The sequence below is a fragment of the Lithobates pipiens genome, unplaced genomic scaffold, assembly GCF_037356315.1.
Source record: "Lithobates pipiens isolate NorthernLeopardFrog02 unplaced genomic scaffold, aLitPip1_a1.2 Scaffold_8, whole genome shotgun sequence".
NCBI lineage: Eukaryota > Metazoa > Chordata > Amphibia > Anura > Ranidae > Lithobates > Lithobates pipiens.
In genome coordinates, this window is record NW_027507903.1 from 386,595,626 (window position 1) to 386,611,534 (window position 15,909).

At 48.8% G+C, this 15,909-nt stretch overlaps 1 protein-coding gene across 3 annotated transcripts in view; it reads right to left on the reverse strand.

Annotated features, from left to right (window-relative positions):
* Positions 1-8,287: 8,287 nt before the first annotated feature.
* SKP1 (S-phase kinase associated protein 1) overlaps positions 8,288-15,909 on the reverse strand; it is a 295,730-nt gene continuing 288,108 nt past the window's right edge. For 2 of the 3 annotated variants that reach the window (XM_077473905.1, XM_077473907.1), the window contains one exon: positions 8,470-8,592. In XM_077473905.1, coding sequence (XP_077330031.1) covers positions 8,485-8,592 — 108 coding nt within the window. In that variant the 3' untranslated portion in view covers positions 8,470-8,484. Of the gene's footprint in view, positions 8,593-15,909 lie in introns of all 3 variants that reach the window. The other variant, XM_077473904.1, reaches the window with a different exon arrangement.

Here is a 15,909-nt window from a genome sequence, read left to right on the forward strand (position 1 = left end):
TTTAATTACAAAATGAGGTCCATTATAACTGTCTGTGCATCTGCACTTCCTGTCGGGAATATCTCCACCCATTTGGTCAGGGTACCTGGTTACCAAAAATCCATGCAAATGTGTTAGAATGGATATTGCTATATGGGGAACTTCCTTTTCTGTGGTCTTATGCCTCCCTGAGCATTGTATCTTGAACATATAATGCATTGAGAGCAAAAAGTTTTTTTTAGCAGTTAGTGAAGCCATAGGCTGTACATACCTTAAATAAACATCTCAGTCATCCCCCTGTTTGACACATGAGTTACTCCATGTGTCAATACTGCTGCATATCAGTAAAGACTGTATGATCTATCTCTATGGATTTCTCGTTCTGTCATTATTTGTGTTTCTTGTACCGCTATTTTGGCTGCCTCATCTGCCCTTTTATTTCCCTTTATGATGGGGTCTGTATATTTTGTGCGCGCTTGACATTTGCAGATTATAAACTCTATTGGTAACTGTATTGCATCTAGGAATTCTAGAATGAAGGCCGTGTGTGAAATTGGTTTACCACTGGCGGTGACCATCCCCCTGTTTTTCCATTGTTGTGCAAAAACATGTACTGTTGAAAAGGAATAATGACTGTCAGTGTATATGGTTACGAATTGTCCTTCTGACAGTATGCATGCTCTTGCCAGTGCTACAAGTTCTGCAACTTGTGCTAAATAATATTTTGGTAGTGGCCCAGCTTCCAAAATCTCATCCTGTGTCACTACTACATATCCAGCTGCATTTGTGCCATCTGGATTTTTCTTACTAGAACCATCAACAAAAAGTGTCATGTCAGGGTTAGATAACGGTATATCTTTCAGATCACTTTGTGACAGTACCTTTTCAGTGATGGCAGCAGCGCAGTAATGTTTTATGACCATCAGTAGGAAGTGGTAGTAGTGTGGATGGGTTAAATGTAGTACACCTCTGTATTGTTAAGTGAGGTTGTGTCAAGAGTATTGTCATACAGGAAAGGTGTCGTGCTGGGCTCAAATGTAATATCTTTTGTTGTAACAGGATAACAGACACTGTTTTATGTCAGTAAAAGCCGTCTGTTTCCTCACTCCATTTTATGGCATCCTGGGGGGCCATTGGGCTCCCATGTATTGCCTGTACCAATGGGGCAGTCAGCATGGGATGCCCAGGAGCCCAATGTCATACCCAGGAAGGACATCATTTGTCTTTGTTTCTAAGGACTGTGTAGTCTACATTATTTCATACCTTCATTTAATGCTCTAAACTCTAAAATACCTCTAAAGGTTAAATTTTGTACTCATTCATGTAATCAGTAGACACCCACCCCATAGGAAGGAACTTGCCTCATTCTTCAGTTGTGTAGAAGGAGGGGGGTGGGGGGTGTCATATCTGCACTCAAATTGGGCCTGGGAAAATGGATACTCTTTATCTAACATGAATGAGCACAGGATCACAGATCAAACTACCAAACGCCTTCCTTACCTTGGAGTTGTTAAAAACAATATTCTTTAATTTATTCAAATACATATATTAAACACACACATGCACACCTCTGAATATATTTCCTCAGACCCCAATATTTTAGCAAAATTTAAGAAAACTTTAAGAACCCCCTTTTGTATTGTTCCCCTTATTCTCTGGTCCCAAGTGAAATCCACAGGGTCCCAAAATAGAACTTTCTTTCTTTTTAATTAATATTTAGTATTCTGATTCAGAACTTAGCCTTTTGACTTTATAAATGTACCCAAATATAAACAGCATTGTATCATTAACACTTCACAGTTGAAAGTCTGTGAATTCTAAAAATAACTCATCCAATATAAATATTTACTTTAAGAATATTATTCAGACTTTCTTTCCCACCAAAAGTCCTAATAATTTTAAAGATGCACAAATTAACCTCTGTCAGGCAATCTGCATTTTCTTGTTTCCGAGAAACAGCTTCTTGACATCATAGTAATGAAAACATTCTCAGCCTTTTCTTTTCTCACATTCATCAAGCCACCTGATAATAATTCTACAACATTCTATTCACTCCACAGTGCAATCCACCTTCATGTCTCCCATCTACCCCCAAACCATCAACAATTTCTGCCACTTGCTTCCTGTAACATCATTGCATGCTTAAATAATAAAGCTACCTGGTGTTATCAGTGTACCTTTTTTCTTTTATGCTAAGTTTCAATATTTACAATATAACCCTTCTGTATTGTCATAGCTGATCAGAGGGTTAACTTTTACAGACAGGAATTTGAAGAGCAATTCTCATTCCTTACATGAGGGGAGGGGGAGGGGGAGGGGGAGGGGGAGAGTGAGTTCAGTGCGTTCCCTTTTTTTTTTTTTTTTTTTTACAGACACACAGATCATGAGAACGTGAAGAATGATTTCTTATCTCCTTCTAAAGGCACATTAGGAATACGCAGCACAAAACATGTAAAAGAACAAAGACTGTTGTACCCGATCCACGGTAACAATAGGAATACAAGAGTAAAAATATCAGTACTCCCCACACTATAGAGAGAATCAAAAAAGGTTAAACATGAGCAAAGATAAAGTAAACACACACAGAAGAAAGTTAGCCTTGCGATCTTATTAGATCACTTAACTAAACAGCGCTTAAATAGTCGGGCATTCAACCTCTGACAGCGTTAGGCAATCAACCTCTGACGTTCGGTATACCTCAAATCTTTTTGTTATCTGTCCGGACAGCGGGCGACCTAATTTTTTACCTTAGACAACGTCCCCAAGTGTCTCTGTCTACGAGCACTGGATCATCTAGATATTATACGATCAATACCAATGTCGGCAATTACAACACATTAAACCAGAATCAAAGAGAAAGAGAAGAAAAGACTCTTAGAAAGAATTAAGAATAATTTAAATTATCTTACCTCTCAAACACCTGGACTGGATCACACTAAGTTCAGAAACAGACAGTGGAATTCATATCTTAGGCCCCTGCCCCTGTTTCACCAATAACTTTGAATAGGGGGACTTACTTCTCAGTGAGCTCCAAAGTCCAATACTCACCGAAGTTTTGTCGGGGCCGTCTGATCTGAAAACCAACATGTTGTTTACGGCTGCGAAGGACCAAAAATGTTAGGAATCTTCTCGTGTGATCAGTCAAAACTCCAGATGTATTGAGAAGAAGACAATTTATTTCTGATGTGGCCCACAAAAGGGAGACATGCTTACAGGACAAAAGCTGCAGTAAGAGTCTCACAAAAGAATGTGTCTCCCCCCTCCTCATACCCTACAAGAATACCACCTCTATGGTTCTATTGGCTGAGGAAACATAGATAGAATGTCATGGTACCTGATGGTACTTTATTTTGGCTACCAGCGTTTCCTGTACAATCTTATGCTACCATATATAGTAAAGCATAATCATCCTACAACTTACTATGGAGTTAGTTAAGACAAAACAATACAGCAAGTTAATATAACAATGTGCTCAGAAGTCAGTTAAAAATGAGTCTCAGGAATATTGTTTTTCTAATAGTCACACAATAAACATTTAAAAGTTTTCTAACAGTTTCTCAATCAGGTTGAGATATACTTTGAGATGCTGCCCCAGGCGTTTCCCACGTACAGAAGCAAAGTAGGTTTTGTGATATCTTTGCTTTCTGAGAGAGCCTTGGCCTGGGCTAACCCTCTATGGGAGATGCAAAAACCTGTTGTCTTGAGTTACCCTTAGTTTGTGGCCTCCTTTAAAAGGTTATTTGACGTTCCAGCATGCTCCGCTTCTGCTGCCAAGTGCCTCATGTCCATCAAACAGAGTATGAGAACCAGGGCTGGACTTACCATTGGGCTTGACTGGGCTCAAGCCCATGGGCCTCGCCCAATAGGGGGCCCCGCGGGCCCCACAGAGATGCATAGCTGAGTGTACTCGGCTCGGCTCCACTCACAATCACGCCCAGTCCCGCCCTATGATGAACATAACACAGGGATTGGGTGTGACTGTGAGCCAAGCCGAGTACACTCGGCTACTCTCAGCTCTGCTCAGGACTGCGAGATGGACCCTGGAGCCGCCGAGAGGCCCCCAAAACGCCATTTTTAATCTTCAAGACTGCAATGACAAGGCTGCAAATGACACTGGGGCAAGGCTGAAAATTCCCTCCTAAATTTGGGGTGCGTGTTATACGCGATAAATACGGTAATGTATAGAAGGTAGGGCCCGAAAGCGACTCAAGCCCAGGGGCCCCCACCACCCTAAGTCCTGCCCTGATGAGAACTGTTGCCGACTACACCACTGAATTCCGTACTCTGGCAGCAGAGGTTACTTGGAACAATGAGGCCCTCATGGCTGCTTTTTCTCATGGTCTCTCGGAGTCCATCAAGGATGAGATAGCAGCCGGAGATATACCCACTGAGCTGCAGAGCTTGATCTCGTTTGCCATCCTCATTGACTCCAGACTCAGAGAAAGACTTTCCTTTAAGAAGCACTTGCGGAAGCCTCCTGTACGTTTGCCTGCGAGCTTTGTAGTCCCACCCATGCCTCCCTCACCTCCCATGCCTCCTGGTAACGAGTCAGTCAGTGAAGATAAACCCATGCACCTGGGCTTCATGCTTCTCTCTGCGGATGAGAGAGCCTTTAGGAGGAGAGAGAGATTGTGCCTTTATTGTGGCCAGGCAGGTCACTTTTTGAAGTCTTGTCCTACCTGTCCAGGGAACGCCCGAACCTTGAGGTCCTGTCATGGACAGACCTTAGGTGCCGTTGTTTCATCCCCAGTTATCCAGAAGGATAAGCCCCTGGTTTCAGTCACCCTTTCTTGGGCTGAGTCGTCCATCGAGATACAGGCTCTAATCGACTCTGGGGCTGCAGGCCTGTTCATTGATGCTGCATTTGTTTTGCAGCACTCAATAACACTGCCCAGGTTTCCGCTGGTTATTGGTTATCCTTGGTTACAGAGGCACAACCCCTGTTTTGATTGGCTCCATGCTGAGGTTCTCTCCTGGTCACCACAATGCAGTGAGACATGCTTCCTGAAGGTATCCAAGGTCCTGTGCACCTCTTCACTCCCCTCCCTGCCGGAGGAGTACCGCAATTTTAGCAATGTCTTTGATAAGGGACAAGCCGGTAGTTTGCCTCCACAGCGGTCTTATGGTTACGCAATTGACCTTCAACCTGATGCCATACCTCCTCATGGCCGGGTTTACCCTTTGTCGGTCTTGGAGGATAAGGCCATGGAGGAGTATGTTGCTGACACACTTTCTGGAGGTATCATCCGCAAATCCTCGTCTCCTGCTGGTTTCTTCTTTGTGAAGAAGAGCGGTGAACCGAGACCTTGTATAGATTATAGGGGTCTCAATTGGCTCACGATTAAGAATGCCTACCCGATTCCATTGATTACAGAGTTATTTAACCGCCTCAAGAGAGCAACGGTTTTCACAAAGCTTGACTTCTGATCTGGCATACAATCTTGTGCGCATTAAGGAGGACGATGAGTGGAAAACTGCGTTTAATACCAGAACAGGCCATTATGAATACCTGGTAATGCCTTTTGGCTTTTGTAACGCCCGGCAGTTTTCCAGGAATTTATTAACGCTGTCCTCCGAGATTTGTTGCAGTTATGTGTGGTGGTTTATCTTGATATCCTCATATTTTCCAAATCCCTGGAGAGCCACCACACAGATGTCTGTCGTGTGCTTCAGAAACTAAGAGAGAACAATCTCTATTGTAAACTGGAGAAGTGCGAGTTCCATCGTGAACAGGTTACATTCCTGGGGAAATGTCATTTCCACTGCTGGTTTTTTGATGGACCCAGAGAAACTTTTGGCAGTCCTACAGTGGCCTCGACCTGTGGGTTAACGTCCTCTGCAGCGTTTCCTGGGTTTCGCCAACTACTATCGGAAGTTTATTCGTAACTTCTCGTCTCTGGTCAAGCCCCTGACTGATATGACCAGAAAGGATGGTAACCCACAGAGTTGGTCTCCGGAGTCCATTAAGGCCTTTTTAGACTCTCAAGGCTGCCTTTGTTTCTGATCCTGTGTTGCTGGAGGCTAAGCGACTCTCTCCCAGAAGGGCGCGATGGGCTCTTTTCTTGTGGAGCTTTAATTACATTGTCTCATTCTTACCCGGTACTATGAATGTAAGGGCTGATGCCTTGTCACGACAAGGCTTTGCGTCATGCTAATGATAGGTACAGACTCCATGCTGACCGCAGACGCCTGCCTGCGCCTTCCTACCAGGTTGGGGACAGGGTCTGGCTGTCATCTCGCAACCTTCGGCTTCGTGTTCCCTCACTGAAGTTTGCACCTCGGTTTATTGGGCCTTTCCGTATCCTTCGCAGGATTAACCCAGTGGCTTACACGTTGGACCTTCCTCCTAGTATGCGCATCTCAAATGTGTTTCATGTCTCCTTATTGAAACCGTTGTTCTGTAACCAATTTACCACCTCGGTGCCACGTCCTCACCCTATTCAGGTTGAGAACAATGAGGAGTATTAGGTACAATCCATTGTTGACTCCCGTAGGTTCCATGGGCGTATACAGTACCTGGTGCATTGGAAGGGGCACGGTCTGGAGCAACACTCCTGGGTTTCATCCTCGCACGTACATGCCCCTGTTCTCCTCCGCGAGTTCCATAGACGTTTTCCCCTCAAGCCTGGTGGCCATCCGAGGGAGAGGGGTCATTGAGGGGGTGCTGTCAGGGCTGGCTTAGCCCTTCCTTCTCTGGGCTGGCTGCTCAGCTGTCGGCTAATTGCCACCTCTCCTCTCTCTCCACAGTTACCAGCTGTTCCTTATCCAGCTCCAGGCCCTCCGAGGGAGAGGGGTTATTGAGGAGGGGGTACTGTCGGGCTGGCTTAGCCCTTCCTTCTCTGGGCTGGCTGCTCAGCTGTCGGCTAATTGCCACCTCTCATCTCTCTCTACAGTTTCCAGCTGTTCCTTATCCAGCTCGTCTGACCTGCCTACTTAAAGCTGTCCAGCTCACTTCATATCTGCCTTCGCCTTGGTCACATCACAAGAAACCATCTCCTGCGGTTCTGTTTAAAGACTGGATTGCTGACATCCCTTCTGGCTCCTTATCCTGCTTGCTGTTGCTCCACTTGGATCCCTGACTTCTGGTCTGGCTGATTACCCGATCTGGTTACTGGACTCTGGCTTGCTTTGAATACGCTTACTCTATTTACCTTTTTATTTTTATTAATAAACAAGTGTGATTTAATTGTACTTCTGTCTCGGTCTGATTCATGGTTTCAGACAGTAGGCAAAGGCCATGAATTCAGAAGATACAGTCAATCAGTTCTGTTTAAAGACTGGATTGCTGACATCCCTTTTGGCTCCTTATCCTGCTTGCTGTTGCTCCACTTGGATCCCTGACTTCTGCCTGGCTGATTACCCGATCTGGTTATTGAACTCTGGACTGGCTGACTACTCGATCCGGTTACTGGACTCTGGCTTGCTTTGAATATGCTTACTCTATTCACCTTTTTATTTTTATTAATAAACAAGTGTGATTTCATTGTACTTCTGTCTCAGTCTGATTCATGGTTTCTGACAGGTACCACCAACACCTAAGGCCCATTTTTCTGCAGACTATATAAGGCAGGCCGTATAGTATATATACTTCTGTTCAGAGTATGTGCCTGGGGCCCACCACGTCATTCTTTTTTTAAATTTGGTGTGGGGTTCCCCTCAATATCCATAATAGACCCAAAGGGCCTGTTAATGAGCTGGGGGGGACCCATGCCATTTTTCTCAATGATTTTCACATATATTGCTGGGATCCAACAATACATTACAGCCACAAGCAGTTTTAAATTACTTTTTCCTTTAGAAATGTCATTTTGCTGTTGTATAGTTCTAAACACGGGAAAACTGCGTCACTTTACAGGCATACTATAGACACCCCCCATGCACTATATTTAAAGGAATATTTCATTTTTATTGTTTCACGTTAAGCATTATTAAAATCACTGCTGCCGAAAAAACTTCAGTTTTTAAAACGCTTTTTGAATTGATACCCTGAGGCATTGATACCCTGGGGCAGGACCTGGGTCCCCAAATACTTTTTATGGCAATAACTTGCATATAAGCCTTTGAAATTAGCACTTTTGTTTTTTCACGTTCGTGTCCCATAGACACGACTTTATGGTGTTTGAACAAACTTTTTGCATGCTCTGCTGGGAACTGAACTGGGGGGGGGGGGGGGGGGGGGAAGTGTTTGGCTCTTTCCTAGATATATGAAGGATGTAATCAACATACAAAAGGTTTGTAAACCTACACCATAGCGCAAGATTGGAGCAGCCCCCTTGGCCTTTTTAGGCAAAAATGGTCATAAAGATAATTTTATAGTAAAAGACAATATAATGCCACTTTTATTAATGCAAAACATAAAAACGTGTTTATATATAAACATAGGCAACAAGGAAAATAATGTAAAACACACAGTACAAAATTAGAATGGTGGTATATCAAAACATATTTGTCAAACCTACCTAACAAAAGGCAAGTATAGCCTGTGCTGCCAGAGACAAGCTGTAGTCAGTCAATAGGGATTTCTTGCGTATATAGCCCCACATGTTTCGGAATGAACAATGTGTATTCCTTCATCAGGGAAGATCGTGTCTGGGTGACTTGAATTTTCATTGTCTGAAATGTAAACATAGTGGCATGATAATCAGACTGTAAAACATGATGTGAACATAGCAAGCAATATAATGCCCCGTACACACGAGCGGACTTTTCGACATCCAAAGTCCGACGGGCTGAGTCCGTCAGACTATCCGATCGTGTGTGGGCTGCAACGGACTTTAGCGAAGCTAAAGTCTGACGGACTTTAGAAATGAAGCATGCTTTAAATTTTCCCGACGGAACTCCGCCGGACCCGGTCCCCTTCGAAAAATCCGCTCGTGTGTGTGCTACTCCGACGGACTAAAACCGACGCTAGGGCAGCTATTGGCTACTGTCTAGGAACTTCCTACGTCGAATCCAGTCGTACGTCATCACGTTCGACTCCGTCGGAGTTTGGTGTGATGGTGTGTGGTCAAGTCCGTTCGGTCGAAAAGTCCGCCAGAACTCCGGCGGAACTCCGCTAGAACTCCGTCGGAAGTCTGTCAGACTTAATCCCTCTCGTGTGTACGGGGCATAAGAGTATAAATTTGGTATATATGTAATCATTCATTCTAATACTCACATGATCATCCACAGTACAATAAAAAAAAAAAGGAATAAAATTAATGGGGTCTCCTAAAGTGACTGAAGCAGTCCACAGAGCAGCAGATGGGTGGTTGTATATCCCAGGATGACCAAGCTGCAAACAGCAACAAAAAATTGTAGACTACACCAGCCAAAAAAAGTATGAATATCTAAAGCAAAAAAAAAGCAATTGGAAGAGCATATTAACACATACTTCCTAAACTTAAACATCAGCAGACAGGATTAGTTTTGCATAGAAATAAGAGAGGGGAATCAGTCATCACCCCACCATAGAGTACATTACCTTTCAACACACCAATGCAGATAACCACACCATGGCAGTAATGCTCAATCAGAGACATGCCTATCAGGTGTGTCTGCTTATATAGGGAGTGTACCTCAGAGAGAGCCAATAAGCCATGGGGTGGAGGTGCTGGAACCCTGACATCAAAGACGCCACCAATCAGGGTGGCTCAGGACAGGGACGAAGGTACACGGCGCAGCCCCGCCCATCGAGCGGGATAACGTCACATGTCAGAGAGTCACCGGCAAAAGTCTGCGTGGATGGCAAGAAGTGTAAACCCCCAGCCTACCCACAGGGACTCAATACCTGAAATTAGAGGTTCTACTCGCATCCCTCTGACACAAAACCAGGGAGGAAGGGCTTGAAGTTAAATGCCTCATTCAAGGGGGGCGTGTCCGGATGTGCATGGCAGCGGGCGTGTTTGAGGCTGGCTCCTGAGACACACGGAGCAATCCGCCGCCATCCGCACCTCTGCTGAGGATTCCTCACCCGAGACTCGCATCATCGGGTCCGGGATGCTGTTCTGCTTCCCCCCAGGTGGCTATTACGGGGATTTTTGAGTTGCCACATCCCGCGGAGCCGCGAGGAGAACCGGCACCGGCCACCGCCATCTTGCCGCCCCCGAGGCCTCCCGGCCGCCGCTACACAGAGCCGCTCGGGCAGGTAGGAGACCTTCATCCTTACCCCACTGCCACTCATCCATCGCTAGGGGTCATCCCGGTGGTGTTTTGGGGCCCGTACAGCACTCGGGGAGGACGCGGCAGGCTCCGGCCTAGTGTGGCCTAGTGAGGCCTGTAGATCCCCGGTCTTTCCTAAATCTGTCACCCACGGGAGTGCTCCGAGGCCGGCCCGGCCTCCTACTGTGAATTTACCCTGCCAAGTAGCCGTCCTGGGGGACCTGGATTAAAGATGGACATGTGAGAACGCACTGTTTGGAGCTCTGCAGGAGCTAGCCAGAGAACCAGTCGCAGACTCGGCAGACATGGTGAAAACGACATGCCAGGAGCGCGCAGACACCGGCGGGGCTCGGGGACACCGTCAGGACACGGCTAAAGCAACTACTTTCTTCGCCAGCACGGGCTCGACTCCTCTGCCGTACCGGCCAAGATGGCACCACAGCATCTTTCATCCTCTCAAGGTATCGCTCCGCAGGAGATGGGTGGTGCAGCGGGGGCAGCTTCATCCCGCCCGAACCCCCCTCGGGCAGAAGGATCGTCTTCCCTGGCCCCCTCCCCTGCCTCACCGGCCTCTCCAAACATGGACATTCCCTGCAGCTTAACAGGCGGGGGGGCATGGGGTTGGGACGGATGGTATGTGTATTTAAAGGCTTCTGCGCTCTATGGAGAAAAATATATGAGAGGGCGGCCCCTGGTGGGACTTAGTGGCAGGCCTGCCATCCAAGCAGGACCTGCAAGAGATGGCAGCTTCCATAGTCAATGCCCTGTCTCGCGAGCTCCACGACCTGCGCCAACAAGTGGACACTGTTGATGAACGGGTCACCGCACTGGAGACCTCCAGCTCTTCCTCGGAAAACCGCTTGGCCGCCCTTGAGTTCGGGCAGCAAGCCCTGCAGTGACACTTGATTGAAATGCAACTCCGTGTGGATAACGGCGAAAACAGAAGTCAGAGGAACAATCTGCGCCTCTGGGGCATCCCGGAGGCGACCATGGGACCCGACCTACGTACTACAGTGGTGGCCTTGCTGAATCAGGTCCTTGGGAAGCCCCCGGATACTGACCTGGAGCTAGACCGGGTCCACCGGATCCCAGGCCCCAGAGTGACTCCGTCAGCATCCAGGGACCCAGGAGCAGCGGACCTACCCCGCGATGTACTTTGCAGAGTGCACTTCTTTACTGTAAAGGAGGAAATCCTACGCCTCGCTTGGGAAAGGGGCCCTATTGACTTTGATGGAGCTCTTATCAGGATCTACCCAGATGTCTCCAGGCAAACAAGAGCCCTGCGGGGCCTTATGTGCCCCCTTCTTGAGGTGATCCGAATGGCCGAAGCCACCTATCGATAGGGCCACCCCTTTCATGTAATCGTCCGGAGGAGGGGAGCAGAGTTTTTTCTTCGTTCTCCTGATCAGTTGCCGAACCTCTTCGAGTTTCTTGGTAGGCCAGCCGTTTCAGTCCCTAACTGGTTTGACTATTTGCTTTCCCAGGAGGCGCTCGGACCACCTTTGCCAAGGCCGCAGCGAGTGCGCCGTCCCCGGTCCCGTGCACCCAGCAGAGATGACACTAGACGACATCCACTGGCTTCTGAGGACTGATCCTACCCCTGTCCGGGGTTGGGTAAGCAGCTGGACTTTTTTCTCATTGCTACTGTGCTACTTAGTACATTCCTTGGTGCCCAGGACTCTGTCAGTGATGAACTGCGGGATGTTATTGTAATTGATATTGCCTGTCCTTTCCCACGTATCCCTTGTTAGTTGTTTGCGTGGGGGTGAGGCTGCTCTTCTGTGTTGTGGGGGGGGGGTTTGTATTTTTGGTGGGGGGTGAGGGGGGTTCATGCGGGGGGATGGGTGCCCTGTGTCCTTTCCTCCCCCCGTTGGCCAATGGTTGGGATGCCCTTGGTCCCTCCGTGGTGCTCTTAATCACCCTAACATACTCGGGCCTCACCCGGCAGGTTTTGGGGTGTTGGCCCCTCTCTCCGGCCCTTTTGCCCCTCCCCCTCCCCAATTACCGCTGATTGAAGTTTTAAGAGTCACCCCCCCCCCCCACTGACACTGCTGTGGGTGCGGACTTACCGATCATCTCCAGATTGCTGACCACGATGGGAATTTTCATGTTCTGTTTGGGCTGCTCCTGCTCCACTGTCTCCGGTCCCGGTGAGGGGACCCGGGACAGTGCCCTGGGTGGCCGGTTATGCTATGATATGTTCTGCCAGTGTTGAAACCTGTTATGTTTTCATGTATTAATGTTTTGTTTGCTATGTAGTTTTCTAGATCTTAGTTCTTATTGGCTAGTCTCCTGCATCTCCAATGTTACTGAGCTTTATCTCTTTACGATTTCTCGATTGACCATCTTTGGGAATCTCAGCGTTTTTTTCCCCCACCGTTAGGGTAGGCCCTGGTGTGGACACCTAGTGTGCCCAATCGTAGGGCTACAAGTTTAAGTAGCGATCACCGCAGATTCTCTTTCTTCCTTTCCCCCTCTTTTTTTCTTGTCCCGCTCGCTCTTGCCCCCTTTTCTGCCCCTCTTTTTTTTTCTTTATTTCTCTCGGTGATCCCCTCCTCCTCTTTTCACCCCTATTTCCCTTCCTCTCCCCCCTCTTCCCCTGTACTTTCTGCCCACTCTCTTCTGGGGCTTCTGTGGGTTGTTCCTGTGCCGTGGGGGGGGGGGCCTGTGGGTTGGGGACTTGCGAGCTCCTTTGCCGTTGGTCTCCAGTGAGGTGGAATGGGTCTCCTTAAGGTCACCTCCCTGAATGTACGGGGCCTCAACACCCCGGAGAAGCGCTCACAGCTGTTGATGACCCTGCGTAAAGGTGGGTCGCAGGTAGCATTTTTGCAAGAGACGCATTTTTGCGCGGGGTTGCACACCCAGACTTACCAATGGGGCCTTCCCCCGGGCTTATCACAGTGTTTCTCCGATCTCCAAATCAAAGGGGGTGAGTATCTTAATAGCCAAATCTGTTCCATGGTCGTTCGAGGCGCAGCGGACGGATGCACAGGGCCATTTTATTTTTCTGAAGGGGACGGTGTTTGGTTGGCAGGTCACCTTTGCCAACGTGTACTTTGCGAACACTGACTATGTGCAGTTCTTGCAGAATCTTATCCCTGAGCTGCTGGAGTTTGCGGACGGGCTGCTGGTTTTTGGCGGGGACTTTAACTTTGCCATGGACCCAGCACATCATGTCTCTAGGGGGGCCTCCCACTTATCATACGTGCGCTTAAAACGGCTGAAAACGGATCTCCAGGCGCTGCGCCTGGTCGATCCGTGGCGGTTGCTGCACGCACAAACCAGAGACTATACCTTTTTCTTGCAGGTCCAACATACGTACTCCCGGTTGGACTACTTATTGGTGTCGCATAGGGATCTGCCTGCGGTGGTATCCACCTCCATCGACGTTATCTCGTTTTCTGATCATGCGCCCGTCCACCTAACCCTTCAGTTGGGGTCGGTATCGCACCCTCCGCCGTCATGGAGACTCAACGAGGCCTTGCTCCAGTCTGGAGATACTCGTTTGGAGATCCAGACGGCGTTGCGGGAGTACTTCTCTATTAATGGGGCCTCGGTGGCTAACCCCCTTACTGTATGGGAGGCGCATAAGGTGGTGATTAGGGGCGTGCTGATGAAAATAGGGGCTCGTCTTAAGCGGGAGAGGATGCAGCGCACGGACAAACTCCTAGCCATGATCCGGAGGCTGGAGACTCAGCATAAGGCGCACTTGGCACGGGCTGTTCTTCGGGACCATCTTAAGGCTCATGAAGAACTGCGCTCCCTTCTGTTCCAGAAGACTAAACAAAAGCTGGCCTGGGCCCGACGGACTATGTTTGAGTACTTCAACAAACCGAGGTCCTTACTGGAAAGGGCCTTGAGGGGCCCGAGAGCCCAGACCTACATTCCCCATATTAAGTCGGCGTCTGGTCAGAAATTGAACATGTCAGAGGACATAGCGGCCGAGTTCCAGGCCTACTATGAAGGCCTCTACAATCTGAAAGGGCCGCCTGCTCCTGGCCCCCCTGAAGCAGAGGGCCCGACCCCTCGGTCGTATTTAGCTGCCTCGGGTATGCCCTCCCTCCCTGGGGAGGTACGGGATGAGCTGGAGGAACCCATTTCGGTCGAGGAGCTGGGGGTGGCTCTGGCGGAGTCAAAGCCTAGGAAGGCTCCAGGCCCCGACGGCTTCACACCGGCATATTACAAGACCTTCTTTGGGATACTGGGGAAGCCCCTGGTCACTGCCCTCAACTCTCTTACCGAGGGCACTTCCTTTCCGGTGGACTCCCTCAGAGCTCATATTTCCCTCATCCCGAAGGAGGGAAAGGATCCACTGTGTTGTGGAAACTAACGGTCCAATCGCACTGTTAAATTCGGACCTGAAGCTCTTTGCCAGAATTTTGGCGAACAGGTTGCTCCCGCACATCCCTAGCCTCATTCTCAGGGACCAGGCTGGGTTTGTCCCGGGGCGCGAACCCCGGGACAACACCATTAGAGTCCTCAACCTGATCCACGCGGCCAGAACCTCTAAGCGAGCCCTTCTCCTGCTGTCAACTGACGCGGAGAAGGCTTTTTGACCGCGTGGACTGGTCGTTTATCCGAGCTACCCTGGAACATATAGGACTGCGCCACTCCATGCTCCACTGGGTTTTGTCCCTTTATTCAAGCCCTACTGCGGCGGTTAAGGTAAACGAAACGAGGTCTCCCTACTTCTCTATCAAGAACGGCACCTGACAGGGTTGTCCCCTGTCCCCACTGATTTTTATTTTGTCTCTTGAACCCCTTCTGTGCCATATTCGGTCAAATACGGACATTGCTGGTTATGCGAAGGCGTCGGGTACCCACAAGGTGGCCGCATTTGCAGATGACCTAATTTTCTTTTTAACGGATCCCCTTACGTCACTGCCTACCCTGCTGTCCTCTTTGGTGGAGTATGGTTCTCTCTCCCTTTTCCAAATCAATTTAGCTAAATCCTCCATCCTTAACATCACCGTGGGGGGAGAGGTGGTTCGACGTTTACAGGTGGCATATCCGCTGAAGTGGGCTACCAGTCATATCCGCTACCTCGGTGTTGATGTTACCCCTGACCCGGCGTCCCTCTATACAGCCAATTTTGTGCCTCTGGTGGACCACTTAAGGGCAGATCTCCTGCACTGGCATTCACTAACGCTGACGTGGTTTGGCCGGTGCAGTGCGCTTAAGATGACTCTGTTGCCCAAAATTTTGTATCTGTTACAGGCGTTGCCCATTTACCTCCCTCCCACCTTTTTCAAGCGGATAGATTCCCTGTTCCGTGCTTTTATCTGGTCGCACCGGAGACCACATCTTAGATTACAGCTTCTGCACCTGCCTAAGCACAGGGGTGGAGTTGGTCTTCCAGACGTGAGGACATACTACAGGGCAGTTCACCTGACCAGGTTGGTGGACTGGCATTGTCATGAGGGGGCGAAGCATTGGGTGGCCATGGAGGGGGATGACTCTGGGGGCACGATCGGGAGCAGGCCCTGGTTATCAGCGCCCCTGCCAAGGGCTATACTGGATCATCCCACATTGGGGGGTACCCTGCGGGTGACGAGGGAGGCCTTTCAGAACTCGTCGGTGTCCCCGGTGCCCTCCCCTATGGTGCCGGTTCTGGGCAACCCGGATTTTATACCGGGCTTCCAGAATCCCTGCTTTCATCGTCTGCAGATGAGCGACAGGCGGCGGTTATGTGACTTTATTGGCCCGGATGGTCGACTCACCCCGGAGGCAGGGCCACGGGCAGTGGACCCTCCACTGGACTTTTGGAGCGGCCTGCAATTGAGGAATTTC